At 49.3% G+C, this 23,270-nt stretch overlaps 4 protein-coding genes across 4 annotated transcripts in view; 2 read left to right on the forward strand and 2 right to left on the reverse strand.

Moving 5' to 3' along the window:
• FXR2 (FMR1 autosomal homolog 2) overlaps window positions 1-13,664 on the forward strand; it is a 25,595-nt gene extending 11,931 nt beyond the window's left edge. The window contains exons 4-17 of the mRNA XM_003791139.3: window positions 297-368; window positions 489-637; window positions 1,798-1,891; window positions 2,365-2,481; window positions 8,237-8,407; window positions 8,725-8,803; window positions 9,431-9,540; window positions 9,767-9,853; window positions 10,154-10,376; window positions 10,583-10,780; window positions 10,868-11,068; window positions 11,459-11,554; window positions 11,704-11,804; window positions 12,967-13,664. Of these exons, the coding sequence (XP_003791187.1) occupies window positions 297-368; window positions 489-637; window positions 1,798-1,891; window positions 2,365-2,481; window positions 8,237-8,407; window positions 8,725-8,803; window positions 9,431-9,540; window positions 9,767-9,853; window positions 10,154-10,376; window positions 10,583-10,780; window positions 10,868-11,068; window positions 11,459-11,554; window positions 11,704-11,804; window positions 12,967-13,062 (1,794 nt within the window). The 3' untranslated portion in view covers window positions 13,063-13,664. The remainder of the gene's footprint in view (window positions 1-296; window positions 369-488; window positions 638-1,797; window positions 1,892-2,364; window positions 2,482-8,236; window positions 8,408-8,724; window positions 8,804-9,430; window positions 9,541-9,766; window positions 9,854-10,153; window positions 10,377-10,582; window positions 10,781-10,867; window positions 11,069-11,458; window positions 11,555-11,703; window positions 11,805-12,966) is intronic.
• A 1,557-nt stretch (window positions 13,665-15,221) lies between these two features.
• On the forward strand, window positions 15,222-16,570 carry SOX15 (SRY-box 15). The gene is made up of 2 exons (XM_003791142.3): window positions 15,222-15,742; window positions 16,323-16,570. Exons 1-2 carry the CDS (start codon window positions 15,222-15,224, stop codon window positions 16,489-16,491), a joined length of 690 nt encoding a protein of 229 aa, XP_003791190.1. The 3' UTR covers window positions 16,492-16,570.
• Window positions 16,571-17,098: 528 nt separating this feature from the next.
• Window positions 17,099-21,421, reverse strand: MPDU1 (mannose-P-dolichol utilization defect 1). Its single transcript, XM_003791141.3, has 7 exons — window positions 20,780-21,421; window positions 18,989-19,054; window positions 18,707-18,839; window positions 18,354-18,439; window positions 18,112-18,230; window positions 17,835-17,945; window positions 17,099-17,391 (listed from the first exon to the last, which is right to left on the reverse strand). The coding sequence occupies exons 1-7, from the start codon at window positions 20,880-20,882 to the stop codon at window positions 17,266-17,268; spliced, it is 744 nt and encodes a 247-aa protein (XP_003791189.1). The 5' UTR covers window positions 20,883-21,421; the 3' UTR covers window positions 17,099-17,265.
• Window positions 21,422-22,512: 1,091 nt separating this feature from the next.
• CD68 (CD68 molecule) overlaps window positions 22,513-23,270 on the reverse strand; it is a 3,117-nt gene continuing 2,359 nt past the window's right edge. The window contains exon 6 of the mRNA XM_003791269.3: window positions 22,513-22,908. Within this exon, the coding sequence (XP_003791317.1) occupies window positions 22,775-22,908 (134 nt within the window). The 3' untranslated portion in view covers window positions 22,513-22,774. The remainder of the gene's footprint in view (window positions 22,909-23,270) is intronic.

A 23,270-nucleotide genomic window follows, 5' to 3' on the forward strand; every position in this document is an offset into this window, starting at 1 on the left:
TAGCTGGGACCACAGGTGCCTGCCACAACGCCCGGCTATTTTTTGGTTGCAGCTGTCGTTGTTTGGCAGGCCCAGGCTGGATTCAAACCTGCCACCTTAGGTGTATGTGGCTGGTGACTTAGCCACTTGAGCCACAGGCGCCAAGCCACAAATATCTTAATGCTTATTCCATTCTTAATGTTTTTGGATAGTTCTACTTTGACTGGGGCCAGACTTGAATCCTCCATCCCCAGTATATTGGGCCAGCGCCCTGCTCCTTGAGTCACAGGTGCCACCTATTTTCATCTTTTCTTCAGGTTTATTCTCGAGCCAATGAACAGGAACCTTGTGGCTGGTGGCTGGCCCGGGTGAGGATGATGAAAGGAGATGTGAGTAATTGAGTAATTGTGAAAGCCTTTGGCAAACTATTGAAACAAATATTTTATTCATAGAAAGGTGGGAGATAAATGCTCAGGTCATCACCAGTTTTCTGTTTTTCCCTCTGTTAGTTCTATGTCATTGAATATGCTGCCTGCGACGCCACCTACAATGAGATTGTTACCCTAGAGCGACTTCGGCCAGTTAATCCCAATCCCCTTGCAACCAAAGGTAGCTTCTTCAAAGTTACCATGGCTGTGCCTGAGGATCTGAGAGAGGCGTGAGTGTTATAAATGGTGGTGGTGGGGAGCTCTTTATGCCCCTAATCTCTGGCTTCATTTCTCCCAGGCCCCCCTCACATTTTGTAGTCTTTTTTTTTTTTTTTCCCTTTGAGATGGAATCTCACTCCATTGCCCAGGCTAGAGTGCTGTGACATCAGCCCAGCTCACAGTAGTCTCAAACTCCTGGGTTCACATGATCCTCCTGCCTCAGCCACCCAAGTAGCTGGGACTAAAGATGTCCCAATACACTACCTAGCTTTTTTTAATTTTTAGTAGAGATAGGGTCTTACTCTTGTTCAGGCTGGTCTTGGACTCCTGAGCTCAAGGGATCCTCCTGTATTAGCCTTCCAGAGTGCTAGGATTATAGGCATGAGTCACTCTACCCCACTTTGTAGTCTTTTTCTGGTTGTTCCCTTGTCTCTCTACTAATACCCTTTTTGCTAGTTAAGACTGTCAGCTCCTCTCTTTCCCTATTCCTATTCTGTAACCAAGGTCTCTCTTATTTTCTCAGACCTGCTCTTTTCTCCCCTGAACTCTTTTTTTCCTTCGAGACAGTCTTACTCTGTCATCCTCGGTAGAGTACTATGGCATCGTAGCTCACAGCAATCTCAAATTCTTGGATTTAAGTGATCCTCTTACCTCAGCCTCCTGAGTAGCTAGGACTGTAGGTGCCTGCTACAATGACCAGCTGTTTTTATTTATTTATTTTTTTTGAGATAGAGCCTCAAGCTATCCTCCTGGGTAGAGTGCCATGGCATCACAGCTCACAGCAACCTCCAACTCCTGGGCTCAAGCGAGTCTCCTGCCTCAGCCTCCCAAGTAGCTGGGACCACAGGCGCCCGCCACAATGCCTGGCCATTTTTTGGTTGCAGCCATCATTGTTGTTTGGCAGGCCCGGGCTGGGGATTCGAACCTGCCACCGTAGGTGTACATGGCCAGCGCCTTAGCCACTTGAGCCCCAGGCGCCGAGCCGACCAGCTATTTTTAGAGACAGGGTCTCACTCTTGCTCAGGCTGGTCTCTGAACTTCTGAGCTCAAGCAGTCCGTCCACCTTTCCCTCCCAGAGTGCTAGAATTATAGGTGTGAGCCACCAGGCCTAGCCCTCCCCTGAACTCTTCATCACAGTCTGTTCTCTGAGCACTTTACTTTTTCTATGCAGCTGCTCTAATGAAAATGTCCATAAAGAGTTCAAGAAAGCACTGGGAGCCAACTGCATCTTTCTCAACATCACCAATAGTGAGCTTTTCATTCTGGTGAGTTTATTCTGTCTGAATTTCACATAAGCCCCTTCAACAAATTTCCTTTTCCCCTTCTAACTTCTTTGCAGAAAAGGTGGAGCCAAAATGTGCTTATCTGTTTATCAGAGAGGACTTTATTGTTCTTGATTCCTACAGGCCCAGGTAGCCCTACCTTTCCTTAGTCTTCCTCATGTATGACCTTATTTTGTTTTTTAACCTGGTATATTGCAGTCTTGGTTGGGGACCTTCCCTGGGATATTTAGACTTTCAAAAATAGACTCACCTTATGCTTGCTCCTTGCTTGCTATCTAAAACCACTTCCCTTAGGCATTCATAGAGTCAGCCCTTGTGAGACTGACAATGATATCCCTCTTCCCTAGCTTTATTTCCTTTCCAGGGACTCAGGTATCCTGATTCCTAGTCCTTGGCTCTTGCCCAGTATGTATTCAAAGTCAGTTTTAATGACTTTCCCATTGATTTCTTTCTAGTCAACCACAGAAGCCCCTGTGAAGCGGGCATCTCTGCTGGGTGATATGCATTTCCGAAGCCTGCGCACCAAACTGCTACTCATGTCCCGTAATGAAGAAGCTACCAAACATCTAGAGGTAAGTTTTGGCTCCACTTTCTACTGTTGAAAGGTATTGTCCTCCTCTCTTCCTGCCCCATCTTCTACCCATGCTTTTGTGTTTACAGTACAAAAAGACTAGGCTTTTTTCTGGGTCATTAAACCTGGGTCAATTGTTATATCCCAGACTCCTCCAGATGGCAGAACTCCATTATGTTATAGTGTAGTTTTTTCAAATTTTTTTTTAGCGATGGGACTCTTTATCAAGTGAAATTTTACTTGGAAGCACAATGCATAAAACGATCAATCAGAGCAACTCTGTCCAAAAGTGGAAAATGGGGGCATGGCTCTTACCTCCACTGACACCCCTAAATCACCTCTGGAAACCAAACAACTTGACAGGATATATTTGAGAACCATTTGTACACTGGGAATACCACTGGACTTGGAATCCTAAGTCTTGCTTTGTCAAATGATTGTCCTTTGGCAAATCATTTGATTTCACTGAGTTAATCTTCATCTGTGAGGTAGGTAGATTAGAGTATTTCTTTAGGGGTTTTTGAGTTCTTAGATCCTGTAATTGTCAGGTTTCTTTTTCCTAGGAATTATACCTTTCTAAAAGAGTAGGGTGTGTGTGTGCTTGTGTGTATTTTTTTTTTTTTTTTGGTATGTGTGTATATTTTTGTGTGTGTGTGTGTATAAATATCTGTTGCCATTTAAGTGAATTAATCGTGCGAATTCTGGGTCATGGCATTCTGGGTCATGGCAATCTTTAACTTCTCCCAGGATATTGCTCAGGGTACTAGTAGGGAAAAATTTGCCATTACCCTCAGATTACACAAACTATATCTGTTTTAGTTCCAAATAAGCAGGTTTTTATTTTCATTTTTTTCCTGAGATAGAGTCTCACTTTTTTGCCCCCAGTAGAGTGATCTGGCCTCATAGCTCACAGCAATCTCAAACTCTTGGGCTCAAGTGATTCTCTTGCTTAGGCCTCCCTAGTAGCTGGGACTACCAGCGCACACCACAATACCTGCCTTTTTTTTTTTGAGACAAAGTCTCACTATGTCACCCTGGGTAGAGTGTCATGGTGTCACAGCTCACAGCAACCTCAAACTCTTGGGCTAAAGGGATTCTTTTGCCTCCCTAGTAGCTGGGACTACAGGCATCTGCCACAACACCTGGCTATTTTTTGGTTGCAGTTGTTGTTTAGCTGGCCCAAGCTGGGTTTGAACCTGCCTACCTGGGTGTATGTGGGTGGCTCTGTAACCACTGTGCTATGGGCGCTGAGCCAGTACCTGCATATTTTTTAGAGACAGGATCTCACTCTTGGGCTGGTCTTGAACTCATGAGCTTAAGTGATCCTCCTGGCTCGGCGCCTGTGGCTCAAGCGGCTAAGGCGCCAGCCACATACACCTAAGGTGGCGGGTTCAAATCCAGCCCGGACCTGCCAAACAACAATAATAGCTGCAACCAAAAAATAGCCGGGCGTTGTGGCGGGTACCTGTGATCCCAGCTACTTGGGAGGCGGAGGCAGGAGACTTGCTTGAACCCAGGAGTTGGAGGTTGCTGTGAGCAGTGAAGCCATAGCACTCTACCCAAGGGGACAGCTTGAGGCTCTGACTCAAAAAAAAAAAAAAGATCCTCCTGCCTTGGCTTCCCACATGCTAGGATTATAGGCATGAGCCACAACACCCAGCCCCAATAAGCAGGTTTTATGATAACAAAAGCTAGAATATTTAGCTCTCCCAGAACTTGGCTGTATTAATCTATGTGGTAAAGTGTACTAAATACGCTAAGTTAGCCATTGGTGCAAAGTCTTAAGAGGCACATGTCCTTGCTTTTAAGAAATCTTCCCTTTTGTTTGTTGTTTCGTTCCTAAAAGTTATTTTAAAATATTGACTATGGGCTGGGCACGGTGGTTCACACCTCTAATCTTAGCACTTGGGGAGGCCAAGATGGGTAGATTGCCTGAGCTTAAAGGTTCGAGACCAACCTGAGCCCAGAGCAAGACCTCATCTTTAAAAATAGCCAGGCGTTGTGGGAAGCTCCTATAGTTCTATCTGGGAGGTTGAAGCAAGACAATCACTTAAGCCCAGGTGTTTGGGGTTGCTGTGAGCTATGATGCCATAGCATTCTACCAAGGATAACAAAGTGAGACTGTCTCAGAAATAAATAAATAAAATAAAATATTGATTGTATAAATATAAAGGATAAAAAGTAATACAGTAAACATCTTTGAAACTATTAGGCAGGTTAAGGAATAAAACCCTTAGGAAACTTATCTAGAAGACACTTGTAAGTCATTGTAGATCTTCTCCCTTCCTTCCCTTAGTGATTTTGAACATTCAACTTAGTATTTTGGCTTGGTGCCTGTAGCTCAGTGGCTAGGCCACTGGCCACATATACTGGAGCTGGCAGGTTTGAACCTGGCCAGGGCCTGCCAAACAGCAGCAACAACAACAAAAAAAATAACTGGGCCTTGTGGCAGGCTCCTGTAGTCCCAGCTACTTGGGAGGCTGAGGCAAGAGAATCACTTAAACTCAAGAGTTTGAAGTTGTTATGAGCTCTGAGGCCACAGCACTCTACTGAGGGTGACATAGTGAGACTCTGTCTCAAAAACAAAAACTTAGTATCTTTTTCCAATGTCCTCTTTTTTTTTTTTTCTTTGAGACAGAGTCTCACTATGTCACCCTCAACTGAGGGCTGTGGCATCACAGCTCACAGCAACGTCAAACTCTTGGGTTTAAGTGATTTTCTTGACTCAGCCTCCCAAGTACTGGGACTACAGCTGCCTGCCACAATGCCCGGCTATGTTTTTGGTTGTAGTTGTCATTATTGTTTGGTAGGCCCAGGCCGGGTTCAAACCCACCAGCTCCAGTGTATGTGCCCAGTGCCCTAGCGGCTTAGCTACAGGCGCCAAGCCTTTTTTTTTTGGAAACAGAGTCTCAAGCTGTCACCCTTGATAGAGTGCCATGGCATCACAGCTCACAGCAACCTCAAACTTTTGAGGGTAAGCACTTCTCTTGCCTCAGCCTCCCAAATAGCTGGGAGTACAGGCACCCGCTACAATGCCTAGCTATCTAGCTGGCCCAGGCTGGGTTTCAACCCACCAGCCCCAGTGTATGTGGCTGGCGCCCTACCCACTGAGCTAAGGGTGCCGAGTTTTTCTATTTTTAGTAGAGACAGGGTCTCACTTCTGCTGAGGCTGGTCTTGAACTCCTGAGATAGGCAGTCCCAAGTGCTAGGATTACAGGTGTGAGCAACCTCGCCCAGCCATTTTTTTTTCCTTTTTTTGAGATAAAGTCTCACTTTATTGCTCTCAGTAAAGTGCCATGGCATCATAACTCACAGCAACCACAAACTCTTGGGTTCAAGTGATTCTCTTGCCTCAGCCTCTCAAGTACCTGGGACTACAGGCGTCCGCCACAATGTCCAGCTATTTCTAGAGATGAAGTCTTGCTATGTCTCAGACTGATTCAAACCAGTGAGCTCAGGCGATCCACCTGACTGGCTTCCTAAGTGCTAGGATTACAGGGTTGAACCACCGCACCTGGCCCCCCAACTTTCTCTTCTTGCCTGGTGTACATTCTTGCTGTTATTTAATCCTATCTACCTTGGATGTAGGAAGTAGCGGATTGTGATCTGGGACTGTCCCATTTCAAATTTTTTTTCTTTTTGGTGCTTCCTATTTGGGTCTTACTGTTGCAGAACCTTTCCTGTCTTCCGGCTCCTGAACCCAGAGATCCCACTAAGAACTGATTAAGAAATGAAGTGAGGCCAGGTACAGTGGCTCACAACTATAATCCTAACACTCAGGAAGACCGAGGCAGGCAGATTGCTTGAGCTTACAAGTTCAGGACCAGCCTGAGTAAGAGTAATAAGACCCTGCCTCTACTTAAAATAGAAAAACTAGCTGGGCATTAGCTACCTATAGTCTCAGCTACTCCAGAGGCTGAGGCAAGAGGATCTCTTGAGCCCAAGAGTTTGAAGTTGCTGTGAGCTATGATGTCACCATGACACATCACCCAAGGTGACAGAGTGAGAAAAAAAAAGAAAGTAAGTGTAGCTGTGGTGTTACATAGGCTTATTTTCTGTTTGGTTTTTTTGGGGGGGGAGGAGAGAGTCTCACTGTGTCACCCTGGATAGAATACTGTGGCATCACAGCTCAGAGCAACCTCAAACTCTTGGGCTTAAGTGATTCTCTTGCCTTAGCCTCCCTAGGTACTGTGACTACAGGTGCCCACCACAACACCTGCCTATGTTTTTGTTGTAGTTGTTGTTTTAGCTGGCCCAGGCTGGGTTCGAACCCACCAGCCTGGGTGTATGTGGCTGGCGCCCTACCCACTGAGCTATGAGCACCACCCGTTTTCTGCTTTTTTTAACTCCTTGCTTTTTACTTATGTTTTTTGGTTTTATTTTGGGAAAAGTTGATATTTGGTTTAGGCAGGTGTTCATTACACTTGCATATACCTTGTGAAAACGTACCACTTGAACCTTATCTAATCCTCTTGCTAGTTTTTTTGAGACAGATTCTCATTATGTTGCCCTTGGTAAAGTGCCCTGGCGTTATGGTGTCACAGGCTCATACTAACCTCAAATTCTTAGGGTTAAGTGATTCTCCTGGCCTCAACCTCCCAAGTAGCTGGGACTACAGGTGCCCGCCACAACACCCAGCTATTTTGTTGTCATTGTTGTAGCTATTTATCAGGCCTGGGTTGGGTTTGAACCTGCCTGCCCTGGTGTATGTGGCTGGCACCCTAACCACTGAACCACGGGCACTGAGCCACCTCTTGCTAGTCTTGAGAATGAGGTAGATCAGATGTAATCACTTAGCAGATGACAAATCAGAGGCCCAAAGAGTATGTTTTGTTCAGTATCACACAATTGGATGATAGTGTTAGAGCTGCCAGAAGTGACTCCCAGAAGTTTGGGCAAATCCTGTTATTACTTTCTTTACCACCGCCCCATAAGCTGTTGGTATTTGGTAGGTAGAATTCAAATTAAAAGTTCCTGGCTGAGTGGCTGGCACAGTGGCTCACACCTATAATCCTAGTACTCTGGGAGGACAAGGTGGGTAGATATTTGAGCTCAGGAGTTCTAGACCAGTCTTGAGTAAGAGTGAGACCTGTCTCTACTAAAAACAGAAAAATTAGCCGGATTATGGCAGGTACTTGTAGTCCAACGACTTGGGCTTGGGAAGCTGAGGCAGGAGGGTTGCTTGAGCACAGGAGTTGAAGGCTGCAGTGAACCACGATCACACCACTGCATTCTAGCTTGAGCAATAAAGTGAGACTCTGCCTCTTATAATAAAAATGTTCCTGGCTGGGCATGATGGCTTATAGCTATATAATCCTCGCACCCTGGGAGGCCAAGGCTAGTGGATTGCCTGATCTCAAGAGTTGGAGACCAACATGAGCTAGAGCAAGACCCCCATCTCTAAAAAATAGCTGGGCGTTGTGGTAAGTGCCTATAGCCCCAGCTACTCAGGAGGCTGAGGCAAGAGAATTGCTTGAGCCCAAGAGTTTGAGGTTGCTGTGAGCTATGATGCTCTAGCATTCTACTGAGGGCAACAAAGTGAGACTCAGTCTCAAATAAATAAATAAATAAATAAATAAATAAATAAAAGCGTTCCTGAACTTTCTACACAGATCCTAGTGGTCTGCTGACTCCAGGGTGATTCTTACGGCTTCCATTCACACATCCTTATTTAAGTTATGCCAAAGGGTCAGGTACTTGAGATTGATGTTCTGCTATTCCACCACCATGATTCCTACAGTGCCTTTTCCTTTCAGACAAGTAAGCAGTTGGCAGCAGCATTCCAGGAAGAGTTCACAGTGCGAGAGGACCTCATGGGACTGGCAATTGGGACTCATGGTGCCAATATCCAGCAGGCCCGAAAAGTACCTGGGGTGACTGCCATTGAGTTGGGTGAAGAGACCTGCACTTTCCGCATCTATGGAGAGGTCAGCAAAAGATCCCTGACTTTTGGGTCCTCTAGGGGATAGAGAGAAAAGAGGCTAAAGTAGAAAGCAAGCCTGAGTTATACTGACTACCCTAACTTTGGTGGCAGCACATTTTCCCCAAAGACAGATAATGGCAGAAAGATCATTTGTTTGAGATCCACGTCTTCTATTTGGGGCCAGCGCCCTACCCCTTTGAACCATAGGCGCCGCCCCTTTATTTCAGTTTTTTTAATTGTTAATTTTTAATTATTACAGGTACATAATAGTTGTATATCTTTATAGGCTTTAATAACAAATCTCCACTCTTCTTCCCTTAGACTCCTGAAGCATGCCGACAGGCCCGAAGCTACCTTGAGTTTTCTGAGGACTCAGTACAAGTGCCCAGGAACCTGGTTGGTGAGTTAGGGGTGTGTATAAATAAAAGTGAAGAATATAGCTGGGGGTCAAGTGCAAGATTATCTGAAGTGATTGTGGGCTTTTGTAGCTAGTGATTGGCACTTCCCTGTGGACCTCCAACTTCACAAGGATAAATCAAATAGTCCATACATAGTAGGAGTGGTAAAATAGAAGAATAAAATTCTAGGGCTTATGTCGGGCACAGTGGCTCATACCTGTAAATCTAGGACTCTGGTAAAGGCGGGTGGATAACTCAAGCTTAAGAGTTAGAGACCAGCCTAAGCAAGAGTGAGACCTCATCTCTAAAAATAGCTGGGCCATGAGGCAGGCACCTCAGCTACTTGGGAGGCTGAGCCAAGAGAATCACTTGAGCCTAAGAGTTGGAGGTTGCTGTGACATATGATACCACAGTACTCTATCCAGAGTAAGAAAGGCTCAAAAGAATTTTTTTTCTAGGAATTATAATATTTTGTCTTCATCAGAAATCTGGACGCAAGAGAATAAACTGAAATGTATCCTGTATAGGGAAGGGGGATGAGGCAGGAAGTCTTTTTCTCTTACCTATTTTTACTCTTCATTACCTTTTTATTTAGGAAAAAAGGCCTAATTCTTCCTTTATCCATTCAGGCAAAGTGATCGGAAAGAACGGGAAAGTGATTCAGGAGATTGTGGATAAATCTGGTGTGGTGAGGGTTCGTGTGGAAGGTGATAATGACAAGAAGAACCCCAGGGAGGAGGTATGGGTGTGGGGCAACTAGGCCTAAAGATTGGTTTCCAGAAGTAGATGGGATTGTTCTTTCAAGGCTGGGAGTTTGAGAGGGTAGAGACAGTCTTTTGTTTCCCCTCAGTAGATTTAGAGCCCAGATTGATTACATTGGGTGGACTCTTCTAGGACACCAGGTGGGGTTAATATTTCCATTTCACTTCCCTTTCTGAGCCATTTCCCCCTCTTCTGCTCTGCAGGGAATGGTTCCCTTCATATTTGTTGGCACCCGAGAGAATATCAGCAATGCCCAGGCTCTGCTGGAATACCACCTCTCCTACCTGCAGGTACCCAATCCGGAAGAGGAAAGAGCTGGGTGTTGAAAGGGATGAAAACTGCTAGGGGATAAACTGAGGAACTATGATACTTAGTTTATCTCTCTGTATAGAATAGCAAATATGAACATTGGTGGGAATCTGAGGCTGTCGGGTTGGGTGACAGAATTTTGTTTAGCCAGTATGTTCCCTCTCCTTGCATTCCTGAGAGCTTAGGATATGCAGGGATAGTTAGGGTAGAGAAGCATAAAGAAAGGCACTGTCCATTGATCTTATTCCTACCATATCTTTTTCAATTTTCTACCTAACCAGGAGGTGGAGCAGCTTCGCTTGGAGAGGCTGCAAATTGATGAACAGCTTCGGCAGATAGGGCTGGGCTTTCGCCCTCCTGGCAGTGGGCGGGGCAGCGGTAGCAATGACAAAACTGGATATACCACTGATGAGAGCTCCTCCTCCTCCCTTCATGCTACTCGAACCTATGGGGGCAGCTACGGGGGCCGGGGCCGGGGCCGGAGGACAGGTGGTCCTGCCTATGGTGAGACACCTATGGGAGCGGGGGTGGGTGGGGGCCTTGTAGAGAGAGGCAGAGGTCTGGATGGACTCTTGGGGGAAAGCTGTGATAGAGATGATAAAGAGGTGATTGACTGGGGGAATGAGATAAAGAATTTTTCTGGTTTGGGAACTATGATGGATCCTGGGGTAGGATTAGTGGCCCTGACTAGATCCCACTGTGTTCTTCAGGCCCCAGCTCAGACCTGTCCACAGCTTCTGAGACTGAATCAGAGAAGAGAGAGGAGCCCCACAGACCTGGGCCTGGTGACAAGGATCCCCCAACCCGCGGGGAAGATAACCGGAGACGGCCGATTGGGGGCCGGGGTAGGGGACCCCCACCTGCTCCCCGGCCCAGTTCGAGATACAATTCTTCATCTATTAGTTCAGGTACCAGACAGCTGGGTTCATGAACATGGGTTGAAAAGGAAAGGTGATGGATACCTGAATCCCAACATATTTTCTTCCTCTGACCAGTGTTGAAGGATCCAGACAGTAATCCCTACAGCCTATTGGACACATCTGAACCAGAGCCCCCAGTTGATTCAGAACCGGGGGAACCTCCCCCAGCAAGTGCTAGACGCCGCCGTTCTCGCCGCCGCCGCACTGACGAAGATAGGACTGTCATGGATGGAGGCCTGGAATCAGATGGGCCCAACATGACAGAGAATGGCCTGGGTGAGAGCTATTCCTGGGGTCTGAAAAATTAGAGACAAATAAGAATTGAAGGATGGGCATGGGGCACAGTGGCTCATGGCTATAATCCTAGCACTCTGGGAGGCTGAAGCGGGTAGATCGCCTGAGCTAACTGGTTTGAAAATAGCCTGAGCAAAAGCAAGACCTCAGGTCTAAAAATAGCCAGGCATTGTGGCAGTCGCCTGTAATCCCAGCTACTCCGGAGGCTGAGGCAAAAGAATCACTTGAACCCAAGAGTTTGAGGTTGCTGTGAGCTAGGATGCCATGGTACTCTACCAAGGGCAACAAAGTGAGACTCTGTCTGAAAAAAAAAAAAATATATTGAGGGATGGGGGATTGGATGTGTGACTCTTATTTTTCCCTACCTAACAGAAGATGAATCTAGACCCCAGCGTCGTAATCGCAGCCGCCGTCGCCGTAATCGTGGTAACCGGACTGATGGTTCTATCAGTGGAGACCGTCAGCCAGGTCAGCTGACACTGGCCACCAGAATTCTTCCTCAGAGTTGAGAGAATGGGATGGCTTCTACCCTGTGAAAACCAGGGGTTGGGGTTCAATGGGTATGTTGGGCTGGCTATTGGAGTTCCTTCTGAAACTTGATCCTCTGCCTTCCCCAGTGACTGTAGCTGACTATATTTCACGAGCAGAGTCTCAGAGCCGCCAGCGGCCACCCCTGGACCGCACTAAACCTTCAGAAGACTCTCTTTCAGGACAAAAGGTAGGCAGGCAAGGTGTGATTTACCTTGTCCCTTTTTTCTTGTTATCCTGTGGCAGGACACAATAAAATTTCTAAAGAAATCTCTTACTAAGCTCGGCGCCTGTGGCTCAAGCAGCTAAGGCGCCAGCCACATACACCTGAGCTGGCAGGTTCGAATCTAGCCTGGGCTCGCCAAACAACAATGATGGCTACAACCAAAAAATATAGCTGGGCGTTTTGGCGGGCGCCTGTGATCCCAGTTACTTGGGAGGCTGAGGCAGGAGACTCGCTTGAGCCCAGGAGTTGGAGGTTGCTGTGAGCTATTAGGCCATGGCATTCTACCCAGGGTGATAGCTTGAGGCTCTGTCTCAAAAAAAAATAAAAAAGAAATCTCTTACTGGCTTAGTGCCTATAGCTCAGCAGCTAGGGTGCCAGTCACATACACCGACAACAATGACAACTACAACCAAAAAATGGTGATGTGGCAGGCGCCTGTAGTCCCAGCTACTTGGGAGGCTGAGGCAAAAGAATCACTTAAGCCCAAGAGTTTATGGTTGCTGTAAGCTGTGACACTATGGTACTCTGCCAAGGGTGACATAATGAGACTTTTGTTTCCAAAAAAAAAAAAAAATCTCTTACTGAATCACAGAGGTAACTGTGTCTAATGTTTAGACTGCATTTAAAATAGTGCACACTGGCTCGGCGCCTATAGCTCAACCGGCTAAGGCGCCAGCCATGTACACCTAAGGTGGCGGGTTCGAATCCCCAGCCCGGACCCGCCAAACAACGATGGCTGCAACCAAAAAATAGCCGGGCGTTGTGGCGGGCGCCTGTGGTCCCAGCTACTTGGGAGGCGGAGGCAAGAGACTCGCTTGAGCCCAGGAGTTGGAGGTTGCTGTGAGCTGTAATGCCATGGCACTCTACCCAGGGGAAAGCTTGAGGCTCTGTCTCAAAAAAAAAAATAAAATAAAATAGTGCACACTTTGAATAGACTAGAGAGGAAAGGTTGGTTCACTTTTTCTGGATCCTAGGAAGAGTGAGACTGGGGCATGGAGATCAAGGAACCAATCCCTGGATCACCAGATGCTATGAAGGCTTCAGTGGTAGAGAGTGTCATCCACCTGAATTTCTGTTGACCATCTGCCTTCTTTTCTCTTGATTTACTTTCCCACTTCCTCCTCAGGGTGACTCTGTCAGCAAGCTTTCTAAGGGCCCTGCGGAGAATGGAGAGCTCTCTGCCCCCCTGGAGTTGGGTAGTTTGGTGAATGGGGTTTCATAAAACCTCCAGCCTGCATCCCTCCCTTCTCCATCTCGCTTGCTGCCCAACACCATGGCCCTCACAGGCCCAACTGACCTGCGCTGGAGCTGCTCTTATCTAGGGGGGGAGGGGGGTGGCACAGCAGCTTGGGTCCCCCCCAACCTCCAGGAGCTATTGGAGGGGTGTGTAACAGGGTCATACCCCCCCTCCCTCTTGTCCACCCTACCCCAAGGGTAAGGGGAGCCTCTCTCCTTTCCCATCAGACTGGATGTGCCTTTATCCTCTAAGACCCCAATCTCTCTGAACACCCCCATTCTTCGCCTGTTGGTGAGGGGTGCTCCTTGACCCACCCAGATTTGACAGTTCAGGGGGGCTCCCCTGCTATCCCTCCTCCCATCCTGTACCCCTCATTTCTGGGGCCTCATCACTGTGGAAGACGGGGATAGTAAGGGTATACGTGGGTGGGAGGCATGGGGAAGGTTTTGGATTAGAACCAGGGGTGTGTATGAAGGGGGTGACAAGGTCCCCCAAGGGGAGGGGGGAAACTACCTTGTCTGGTGGATGAGAAGGCGTATTTATTTTTCACTGTACAGTATTTAAAGAGAATAAAAAATCCAAATGGCTCTCTGCTTCCTGTGCCTTCCTTGCCCCCAGTTTGGTCCTTTTGTTTCTCTAGGAGTGCCCGGCCCTGGCCCTTGGCCCCAGGCCCCTGTTTTCTTTTCCTCTATACCTTCTCATTCTTTAGTGATCCAGAGGTGGTCTATCTTCTGAAGATTCCTGACATTCCTAAATTCCCCAGGCCCAGGTACCCTTCTGGACCAGAGGACAGTGGCTTGTACCTTGTTTCTCCCCTCCCCCAGATTTGCTGGTAGAGGGCATTGGGCCAATCCTATACCTGAGTCACAGCAGAGGGCTAGGCGGGTCTGCTTAGAGCTGGAACTGTTCTTGAGAGCTGAGAGCCAAAGCTGGGCTGCTTAATCCGATTACCTGAGGCCTAGGGCTTGGGCTGGGCTTTGGGTAGAGTAGAGAGCAGGGTATCCTCACATCAGCTTCTGGAACCTGTGTCCAGCTGCCATTCCTTGTCATTGTTCTGGTCTGGCTCCAAGCATTTTTTCCAGCATCCACATTACAGAACTCTCAGCTCTGGGGAGTTGTCCTAGGTTTCCTAATTCCTCACTCCTGATTTATAGGTTGAGAGATAAAACTTGCCTTAATTCAATGGCTGTGGAGAAATCTAAGGTTTGGGAACTGGAGTTGGAGGGCTTACATTTCTCACCTGGGGAAAGAGGTTGAATCACCTACCAAGCACCTGCTGGAATGACTCAGGAAACAAAAATGGCCAACCCCCCTCAGCCTGACTTTCTTGCCCCAGGGGCAGGTCGGGGTTTGAGGTGCTATTGTCACCATTGAGGGAGTTGGGGTGGGTGGTGATGGTCCAAGTTCCTTCCTGAACAACTGACCCTCAGGGCACTTGATCCTTAGATGGAAAGGAATTGGCTTTAAATTGCCAAAGCTTAAGAAGGGAGGAGAGACATCCTGGCAACTGGGGCTGGAAGGCTTGACATCTAGGTCTTGGGTGGGCAGAGGGCGTGGTACCTTGAGGGGTAATGCTGGGAGCCAAGACACAGGACACCTGGGTTTGCCTAAGGGGGAGGAGGTTAAGTTGGCGCCCTTAAGGAAGCAGAGTCTTGTGGGAGGGACTGAGGAGGAGTCAGCCTTTAAAAGCTATTCCCGGTCCGGTACTGCCAGCTACAGACGTTGATCCCAGGTGAGAAGTCTGTGGCGTCTGTGCTTGGCAGCTGCGGAGACAACGGAACTAAGGTTTACGGTTTACTGCCACCACTAAAGGTCGGTCCGGTGGCACCTGTGGGTAGGGAGAGAGGGATGGGGGTCTGCTAGTTGCTAGACCTCAAGGCAAGAAGGAAAGGAGAGCACAACCTTTCCAGCACTGGGTACCAGACGCAGCGGATTTTACTATTCGATTGTCTCCAAAGTGTGCCGAATTAGTTGGAAGCAAAGGCTCTGTTTTATGGTCTGGACTTGGGGATGATAGATACTTTTTAAAGACTTGAGTTCTCCACAACGACTCCAGACTGGAAAGACACTTGGCATTTTCAGGGTTGCTGCTTCATTTTGAGGGGAGGGCATTCAGAACGCACTCTTAAAACTTACTCCAACCCATGGCGCTAGCCGGCTTCTCAGCGGACCGGGCCTGGAGTCTGGAGGCCCCGGCTTCCACGGCCACTGCCACCTCGACTTCGGAATCCCAGCAGCAGGAGGACGCTGGGAGCCAGGTGGTCCCCAGGGGACTCCCCCTGGAGAAGGTGAAGCGACCCATGAACGCGTTCATGGTGTGGAGCTCCGCCCAGCGCCGCCAGATGGCGCAGCAGAACCCCAAGATGCACAACTCAGAGATCTCCAAGCGCCTGGGCGCGCAGTGGAAGCTGCTGGGCGAGGACGAGAAGCGGCCCTTCGTGGAGGAGGCCAAGAGGCTCCGTGCACGGCACCTGCGCGACTACCCCGACTATAAGTACCGACCTCGACGCAAGGCCAAGAGCTCGGGCGCTGGAACTCCCCATTTCAGCCAGGGAAGAGTTAGTCTGGCCAGCGGCGGCCCCCTCTGGGGGCCGGTGTACACGACCACCCAAGCTAGCAGAGGCTTCGGATACAGACCCCCCAACTACCTGCCCGGCAACTACGGGTGAGTACTTGGGAGCAGTAATGCCAGAGGGCCTGGCTGAAGGGGTACCTGTGTCTGCTTAAGCTGGTGGGTGGGTACCTCACCTTGTTATTTCCAGGGCCCTATGTAGGGTGGAGTGGGTCTGGGTTTTCCCAGAGGGCGCTTCCATCTTAGCCTTGAGGTGGCAGCCCTGCAGAGGCAGGTGACAGACCCCTAGATGTGACTGGGTTTTGGTTATGTGGGTGCCCCATTTTCTCTCCTTTCTGGCCTATGTGACCAGGCTTCCTCTCCCAGCCTCCAGGGCAAGGAGAGGCCAGGCCGATTCTGCCCCTTCCTGGCCTGCAGCCCCAAGGAAAACAGCCACGCAGCACGCAAGTCAGCTAAGCCAGCTCTTGAGCATGCCCTGACAAGGCTATGCACTTTAGAGTATAAGCCGTCTTGCATCTGGTTCCATGCCTGTTGTACCTAGTGGAGCCAGGCAGCCAGGGCTGCGTGGGAGGCAAGTTCTCCTCAGCCCCAAACTAATCAGACCCCTCCCCAACTTGGGAGTTGCACCTCCAACCTAAGGAAGCACCCTCTAACCCCATGTTTCTCTCCACAGCTCTTCCCACTGTAAACCTGAGGCCCCGTCGACATGCTCCCTCTCTCAGAGTGACCCAAAGCTCCAGGGGGAGCTACTCCCTCCCTATAACCCCTACCTGCCCCCAGGCTCTCCCACTATGTACAACCCTCCCCTGTCTGGTGCCCCCATGCCCTTAACACACCTCTAACCCTCATGGACACACATTTCCCAGTAAGGTCCCCATTCTCTTTTCACCCAGAACTGTCCCCTACAGCAAAAGGTGCAAACCACGGTTAAAAGGAGGCACACAATCTATACTTTTTTGTAGAATTAAACACAATTTTATACGAATAAATCACGTCTTTTGAGTCTTTATTGTCCCATCACCATTTTTCCTCACTGCAGTGAGAAACAGTCCTGTCTCCACTCCCGTCTGGACCTGCCAGAGCAAGAACCTCCTCACCCCACCCTGGGGCCCTGCCTGAGTCATTCTCTGTCCCCCTTTCCCCGCCCCCAGCACTGGGGTCCAGGAGAAAGCTCCAACCAGGCTGGGGAAGGAGGTCACCACAACCCTTTGTCCCTCCATTCCACAGTCCAGGCTTTGTTTTCTATAGACAGAAGGGAAGTGGGGAGATGGGAGGAAAGGTAAGAGGTTTGCCCAGAATAGTGTTAAACAGCTGGAAAGTGTTGCTAAAGGAGGAACCTTGGCCAAATGATTAATGAAGAGTTAACAGTACAGGTACAGGAATCAGGCAAGCATTCCAATGTCAGAATGACAGTTTAAAACACTCCACCCATCTCCTTTTCTAAGGATCTGGATCCACCAACTATCCATTTTCACTAAAAGTAAATCTGGCTCAAGCTGCAACTGCAGAGGAATGGAGAGTAATTAAGTCACACCAGCAGAATGGCTCAGATGGGGAGGACCCTGAGGTTGAATGGGTGAATGGAAACACCGATGACTTCAGTAACTGGCTCTGCTCTACTGCGCTTTTTTCAGCTTGTGGGCAGGCTTTGCATTCCAGTAGTAGAGGAGCTGGGCAGCAATGAAGCCATTGCAGAGAGAGGAGACCACAAAGGTTCCAGCCAGGAGGGGGTCTCCAGTTTCCTGGTTTTAAGAGACAGAGCCAGGGTCACCTTCAGCATAGCCCAAGAAGGGTTCCCCGGCTTGGCGCCTCTGGCTCAAGCGGCTAAGGCGCCAGCCACATACACCTAAGCTGGTGGGTTCGTATCCCCAGCCCGGGCCCGCCAAACAACAATGATGGCTGCAACCAAAAAATGGCCAGGCGTTGTGGCGGGCGCCTGTAGTCCCAGCTACTTGGGAGGCGGAGGCAGGAGACTCGCTTGAGCCCAGGAGTTGGAGGTTGCTGTGAGCGTGATGCCATGGCACTCTACCAAGGGGGATAGCTTGAGGCTCCGTCTCAAAAAAAAAAAAAAAAAAAAGAAGGGTTCCCCTAGGAACAAAGGTTCCAGAGAGGGCAGCTTTAGCCCTTAGCTGGAAAAAGTAAGATGAGATTTTAGTGCCTTCTAAAAAGAAAGTGGTACACTCACCTGAATGGAAGTAAAGATTCGGGCCAGGGAGCCCCCAAACAGCAGAAAGACTGTGATAGCTGAGAGCTGACCTGTGTTCCCATTGTGGTAGTTGATGGCTGCCTGGAACAGCTAGGAGAGACTTTGAAACTTTTGATTCTGTCATCTGAGCATTCCCATGCTCCCATCACTGATTTCCCCTTTCCCCTTATTCCAATACCCCCACACCTCAGCCACCTTCTCTGTCCCTCTGCCCTCCCCGCCTCCCAATATCATTCCCTTTGCTCATAGTACCCACCCTCCCCACCACCACAGCAGGCACATTAGAAGCCTGCAGCAGGGTGACTACAGCCATGGGTGTCAGAGGTGAAAGCAGCACCAGCAGGATCAAGGCGTAGCAGGCTAGGAAAGCAACACCTGGAGGTTGGGAAGATAAGGAGTCCTTATCAACCTCTCAATGTCCTCCACCTTCCCAAGGCCTGAGTTCCCAGCAGGGTTCCCAGAAGCCACACAGCAGGCTCTTGGGTAAATCATCCGTACCTTTTACAGTCTGTGCTCTATAGTGCATGATCAGGAAGCAGATGGTGATTGTCTGGAGCATCAGGAACAGGGCTTCACCCCAAGAGCTGCAGAGTCAAGAGTTAGAAGGAATAAAGGTGGGCCTGGAAAGAGCCGGCAAATGCCTCCATAGCCCATCTATCTAGGGACACAATTCTCTGGTTACTTTGTCCTCCATAGTCCCACTTCATTCTGGATCCTGGGCATTCTTAAGATGCTCACTTCATCACCAACTAGATTTCTAAAAGGGCTAAGCTTTCCTGCCCCCTTTACCTCCCTCACTTAAGCTCCCAGTGAGGAGCATACCTTTAGGGATAAAGGGTGAGTCCCCTCACCTGAATGGGAAGTTGTTGGTGATACTGTAGACCATGGTCCCAGTCAATGCCACTAACTCCAGCATTACTGACTGGAGACTCAGCCCTTCAGCACTCTTGGCTCCCAGGATTTTAAAAATCTGGGGAAGCTTTACTGGGGAAAGGATGAGAAGGGCAGGGTTGAGGAGCCTCCATTCCTTGGGAATACAACAACAGCTACAGAAGTGTGTTAACCCATTTTCAATTAAGGGACCCATAAAGTTCATGGCCCCCATCCCAACAGCAGGAAAGAAAGATACATACCCAGAAGTGACCCAGCCACAATGCCCAGCCCTAGGCCTTTGCTGAGGAGAATCTTGAGGCAGGGGACTGAGAAGAGAAAAAGGGTTAAGCAGAGACCATACCTCTGAAATCCAGGCCAAGGCATGAAGTCTATGGGCTGCTCCCAAGCCCCACCTCCCTGGAAGGTGGTGAGGGGAGGGATAAATAGCCTGGTCCTTTATTTTCTGTTTACTCTTAGGACTAGAATACTTACTTTCTACTTTTTTTTTGCAGTTTTTGGCCGGGGCTGGGTTTGAAACCACCACCTCTGGGATATGGGGCCCGCGCCCTACTTCTTTGAGCCACAGGTGCTGTCTTTTTTTTTTTTTTTAAAGAGCGTCTCACTTTATCACTCTCTGTAGAGTGTCCTAGAGTCACAGCTCACAGCAACCTTCAACTCCTGGGCTTAGGTGATTCTCTTGCCTCAACCTCCCAAGTAGCTGGGACCACAGGCGCCCACCAAACTGTAGCAGTTTGGCCGGGCCGGCTTTGGGCCCGCCACCCTCAGTAGAGGGGGACACCACCCTACCCATTGAGCTACAGGCACGGCCCAGGACTAGGATACTTTTTTTTTTTTTTTTTTTGAGACAGAGCCTCAAGCTGTCTCCCTGGGTAGAGTGCGCTGGCATCAAAGCTCACAGCAACCTCCAACTCCTGGGCTCAAGTGAGTCTCCTGCCTCAGCCTCCCAAGTAGCTGGGACCACAGGCACCTGCCACAATGCCCGGCCATTTCTTGGTTGCAGCCTTCATTGTTGTTTGGCAGGCCTGGGCTGGATTTGAACCTGCCACCTTAGGTGTATGTGGCTGGTGCCTTAGCCACTCGATCCACAGGCGCCAAGACTAGGATACTTTCTAAAACAGACTTAACCACAAATGCCTTCCCTCCCATCCAATCTTTCATTCCCTACATCTAAACTCCTTGACTTCCAAGATTCTCCATTGCTTCCCTGTTTAAAGTAAGGAAGGCCCAAGAATCCTCTGGGCACCGGGGCAGCCCACTTCGCCCGTCTCCTCCAAAGACAGGTCTCCAAAACACTCATTCCTAAGCCCTTTTGATTTACCCTGGCGCCTTACTCAGGGACTTTACCCTTTCAGGACTTGTTTTTATGCCCTGGCCACCCACAACTTCTCTAGCCTTGAAGCCTTTCCCTCAAGGATCTTGGCTCAGTGTTAGTCAGACTCACAGGTCGTGAATGTAGGTAAGAAACTAGCCCCCAAAGCTCAGGGGAGATGCCAAGAATTGAGAAGGGCAGACTGAGGAGGCTTCCCAAAGGGTTTGATGTTTGAGATGGACTTTGCCTAGAGGTGCTCCACAAATACAAACAAGAAGGAAGACAAATTATCCCAAAATTAAACCATTAGCAAACGTGGAGGCTGGAAAGAAAACAGTCAGGGTGGCAACAGCAATTGAGTGTGCTAAGGGCCTTTTTCACCAGGGGCTTTGAATGAAGTAATCCTGCTAGCGATCTAATAAAGGTTGAAATTATTTGACCTGATTGTTATTTTGTCTCGCAAAAATTTGAGTCTTTCCGTTTCTCGTTGTTGCTAAAGCCCAAACTTCACAAATTCCTTCCGTCAGCGGCTTTTCCCTCTTGCCCAAATATGGCATCCTCCCTTTAGGAAGAGAGACACTTCCGCCCCTCTCAGAAGCCAACTTCCGCCCAGCTCGGAACCGCAGCAGTTACCGTTGTCATTTAGTCCCCAGTCACGCCTTAAACGAATGATTCGCGGTTGTTCGAGCAGGGCTTGGATCGGATGCTGAACAAAACTCACCGTGAAGCAAGTCCCACTGGACGAAAAGTTGGTCGTAGCATTTCTCAGGTAAAAGAATCGGCACCAGGAGCCGTTTGAGCGGTGCGTCTGCCTCAGCCGCCATATTGGAAGTATAACTTCCGCCAGTCTCTCCAGACCGTCATTGCCTATCGCTGGCGCATGCGCGACCCGGCACTCCTCTTCTTTTCCCGCGACGAAGCTGACCCGCCACCTGTTCGCCACTCTATCTTCCGCCACTCCAGCTTCAATAACGTGAAATAGGTCTCATTCAGAGACCACGTTTTGGAGGTTCTCCCTTGTTCGAATTGTGGAGCTGTACGCCTGCGCAGTTAGACCTTCCGTGCTTTTATTGACGCTTCCAATTCGGAAGCAAGATTTATCCTGCCTTTCTTTGCTCTTCCTGCTGGGCGCCATCTTGTCTTCTGTACAGCCAGCTTTATATTGTTCGAATTTGAGAGAGAAGGAGCGCGATTCTCCAAAATGGCGTTGATTGGGGGTGCTGCAGGTTTCTTTCTCCCGTTCTTTCGGCGCCTCCAGAGGGTACAGCGCCGGCGGGAGCATGACAGTCTGTGCTGGGCAGCACTTTAGGTGCCGGGCAGCAGGCACCCACTTTGGAAGAGGGATGCAATAGTAACTGCTGGGACTGGGACAGTGAAGCAAGAGAGGAGGTGGGGGAGGCGAGTCCAGCTCCGAGGGAGACAGCCCTTGAGTCACCACTTGGGACGCGGAGCTGGCATTCTCCATGAAGCCCAGGCCTTGGCTTTGGCCTGCCGTGTCAACCTTGGGTACTCGTGTCAACCCTACCTCACTGACCCGAGGGCACACCACGTGCTCAGCGCAGACTTCAGGAAGGCTGAGTAGGCCCAAAAAGCTCTGCTTGGGAAAGGACACCTTCCACTACTTGGCACTGCCTTCCACCCCGCCACCCAGTGCCAGGATGCCAACCCAGGTTGCTCTATCCTACGCCTTAACAGTGCTTGGGTGGCTCCTGCTCTGCAGTTTGCAAGATCATAGGGTATGTCTGCGGTGTGGCTGCCTTAGTGGGGTGCGTCTGTAAGTCAGGCTACAGCTATAAGTCAATCAGCCTAGCCACACCCCGTGATTGCATCATAGCTTGCTGAAAACAGTGGCATTAGCTGGCACTCAGTATTAGTACGGACTGTGGCCATACAGGAGGCCCTTTCTATAATTCTACACGGGCTTCTATGGGAGTGACACTGTCTCTCTCCTCCCCCTCATAAGGTACTGGGGATGTCAGGGTTGGTTTGGTGAGTGACCCAAGCTAGAGGGCAAGCTGTTGTTAGGAGCACAGAGGGTAATTGTGTGTGTGTAGATCAGAGTACGCCATACTTTGGGGGTTGATGCAGCTTGTCCCAGGTGGGCTAGGGGCATCCCAGGTCCAGCAAAGGTTAAATCAGGCTTCTCAGCTAGCTTGGGACACAATTGACAGGGTAGACGTTCTCATTGCTTGTGGAAATGAAAGTCCACAGGCATTCAATTGTTGGTGCCTGCAATTGTGTAGGGGTGGGAAAAGACTGCTGGGATGGGTGACTCCACTGCTTGCTGGAGAGGGGGAACTTGGAGTAGCTGGAGGCCCCGGAAAAAGAAGGGGGAAGGTACACCTCAGACAACACCAGCTGTGCCACACACATTGGGTCACACATTGACAATGTTGTTTTTCCCCAGTTGTTTCTGGCCCCTGAGACTCTCACCATAGAAGGCACAGAAAGGCATTTAACAAGAAACCCATAGCTTTTAATCCTGGTAGGACAAGGGAGCAAGGACAAAGATTTGAGTAGGTTTCACTACTCTCCTACTGAGGAGAGGGAGGGGAGATCTCAGATATTTAATAAAAATCTCCCTACCTCCCTCCTAATTATATTATCTCTATTTTTTGTTCTTCAAGAAGACAGGGAAGAAAGATAACTTTGTTTTTGAGTCAGTTGCATAGTGAGGAAATGATGTTCCTTAGTGCCCTGAAGTTGGGGCAGATGCTCAGAGAGGTTGGTAAGTGGATGGACGTCTCCGGACGATGCAGAAGGCAACAAGCACCAGGATGAGGAGGCCGAGGAGGATCAGGCCAATGATGACAGGCAGCAGGATGGATCGGTCACTGGGACAAGAGAAACCTGGCAGAAGTACAGGGCAAGTGAGCATTGCAATATAGTGGCTAGCATAAAGGCAGGAGGAGGGAGGAATGTGGGGAGGCCTTGGGGAGCAGAAGACTGGTGAGAAGTTCAGCACAAAGTCTCTGAGAAGTAAATACACGAGAAAAGTGAGTAGAGGGCAGCGCCTGTGCCTCAGTAGGTAGGGTGCCAACCTCATATACCAAGGGTGGCGGGTTCAAACCCGGCCCTGGCCAAACTGCAACAAAAAAATAGCCAGGCATTGTTGCGGGAGCCTGTCGTCCCAGCTACTCGGGAGGCTGAGGCAAGAGAATTGCCTAAGCCCAGGAGTTGGAGGTTGCTGTGAGCTGTGTGACGCCACAGCA

This window comes from Otolemur garnettii, unplaced genomic scaffold (genome assembly GCF_000181295.1).
Source record: "Otolemur garnettii isolate 467f Iridium unplaced genomic scaffold, OtoGar3 scaffold00046, whole genome shotgun sequence".
In the NCBI taxonomy this organism is placed as follows: Eukaryota; Metazoa; Chordata; class Mammalia; order Primates; family Galagidae; genus Otolemur; species Otolemur garnettii.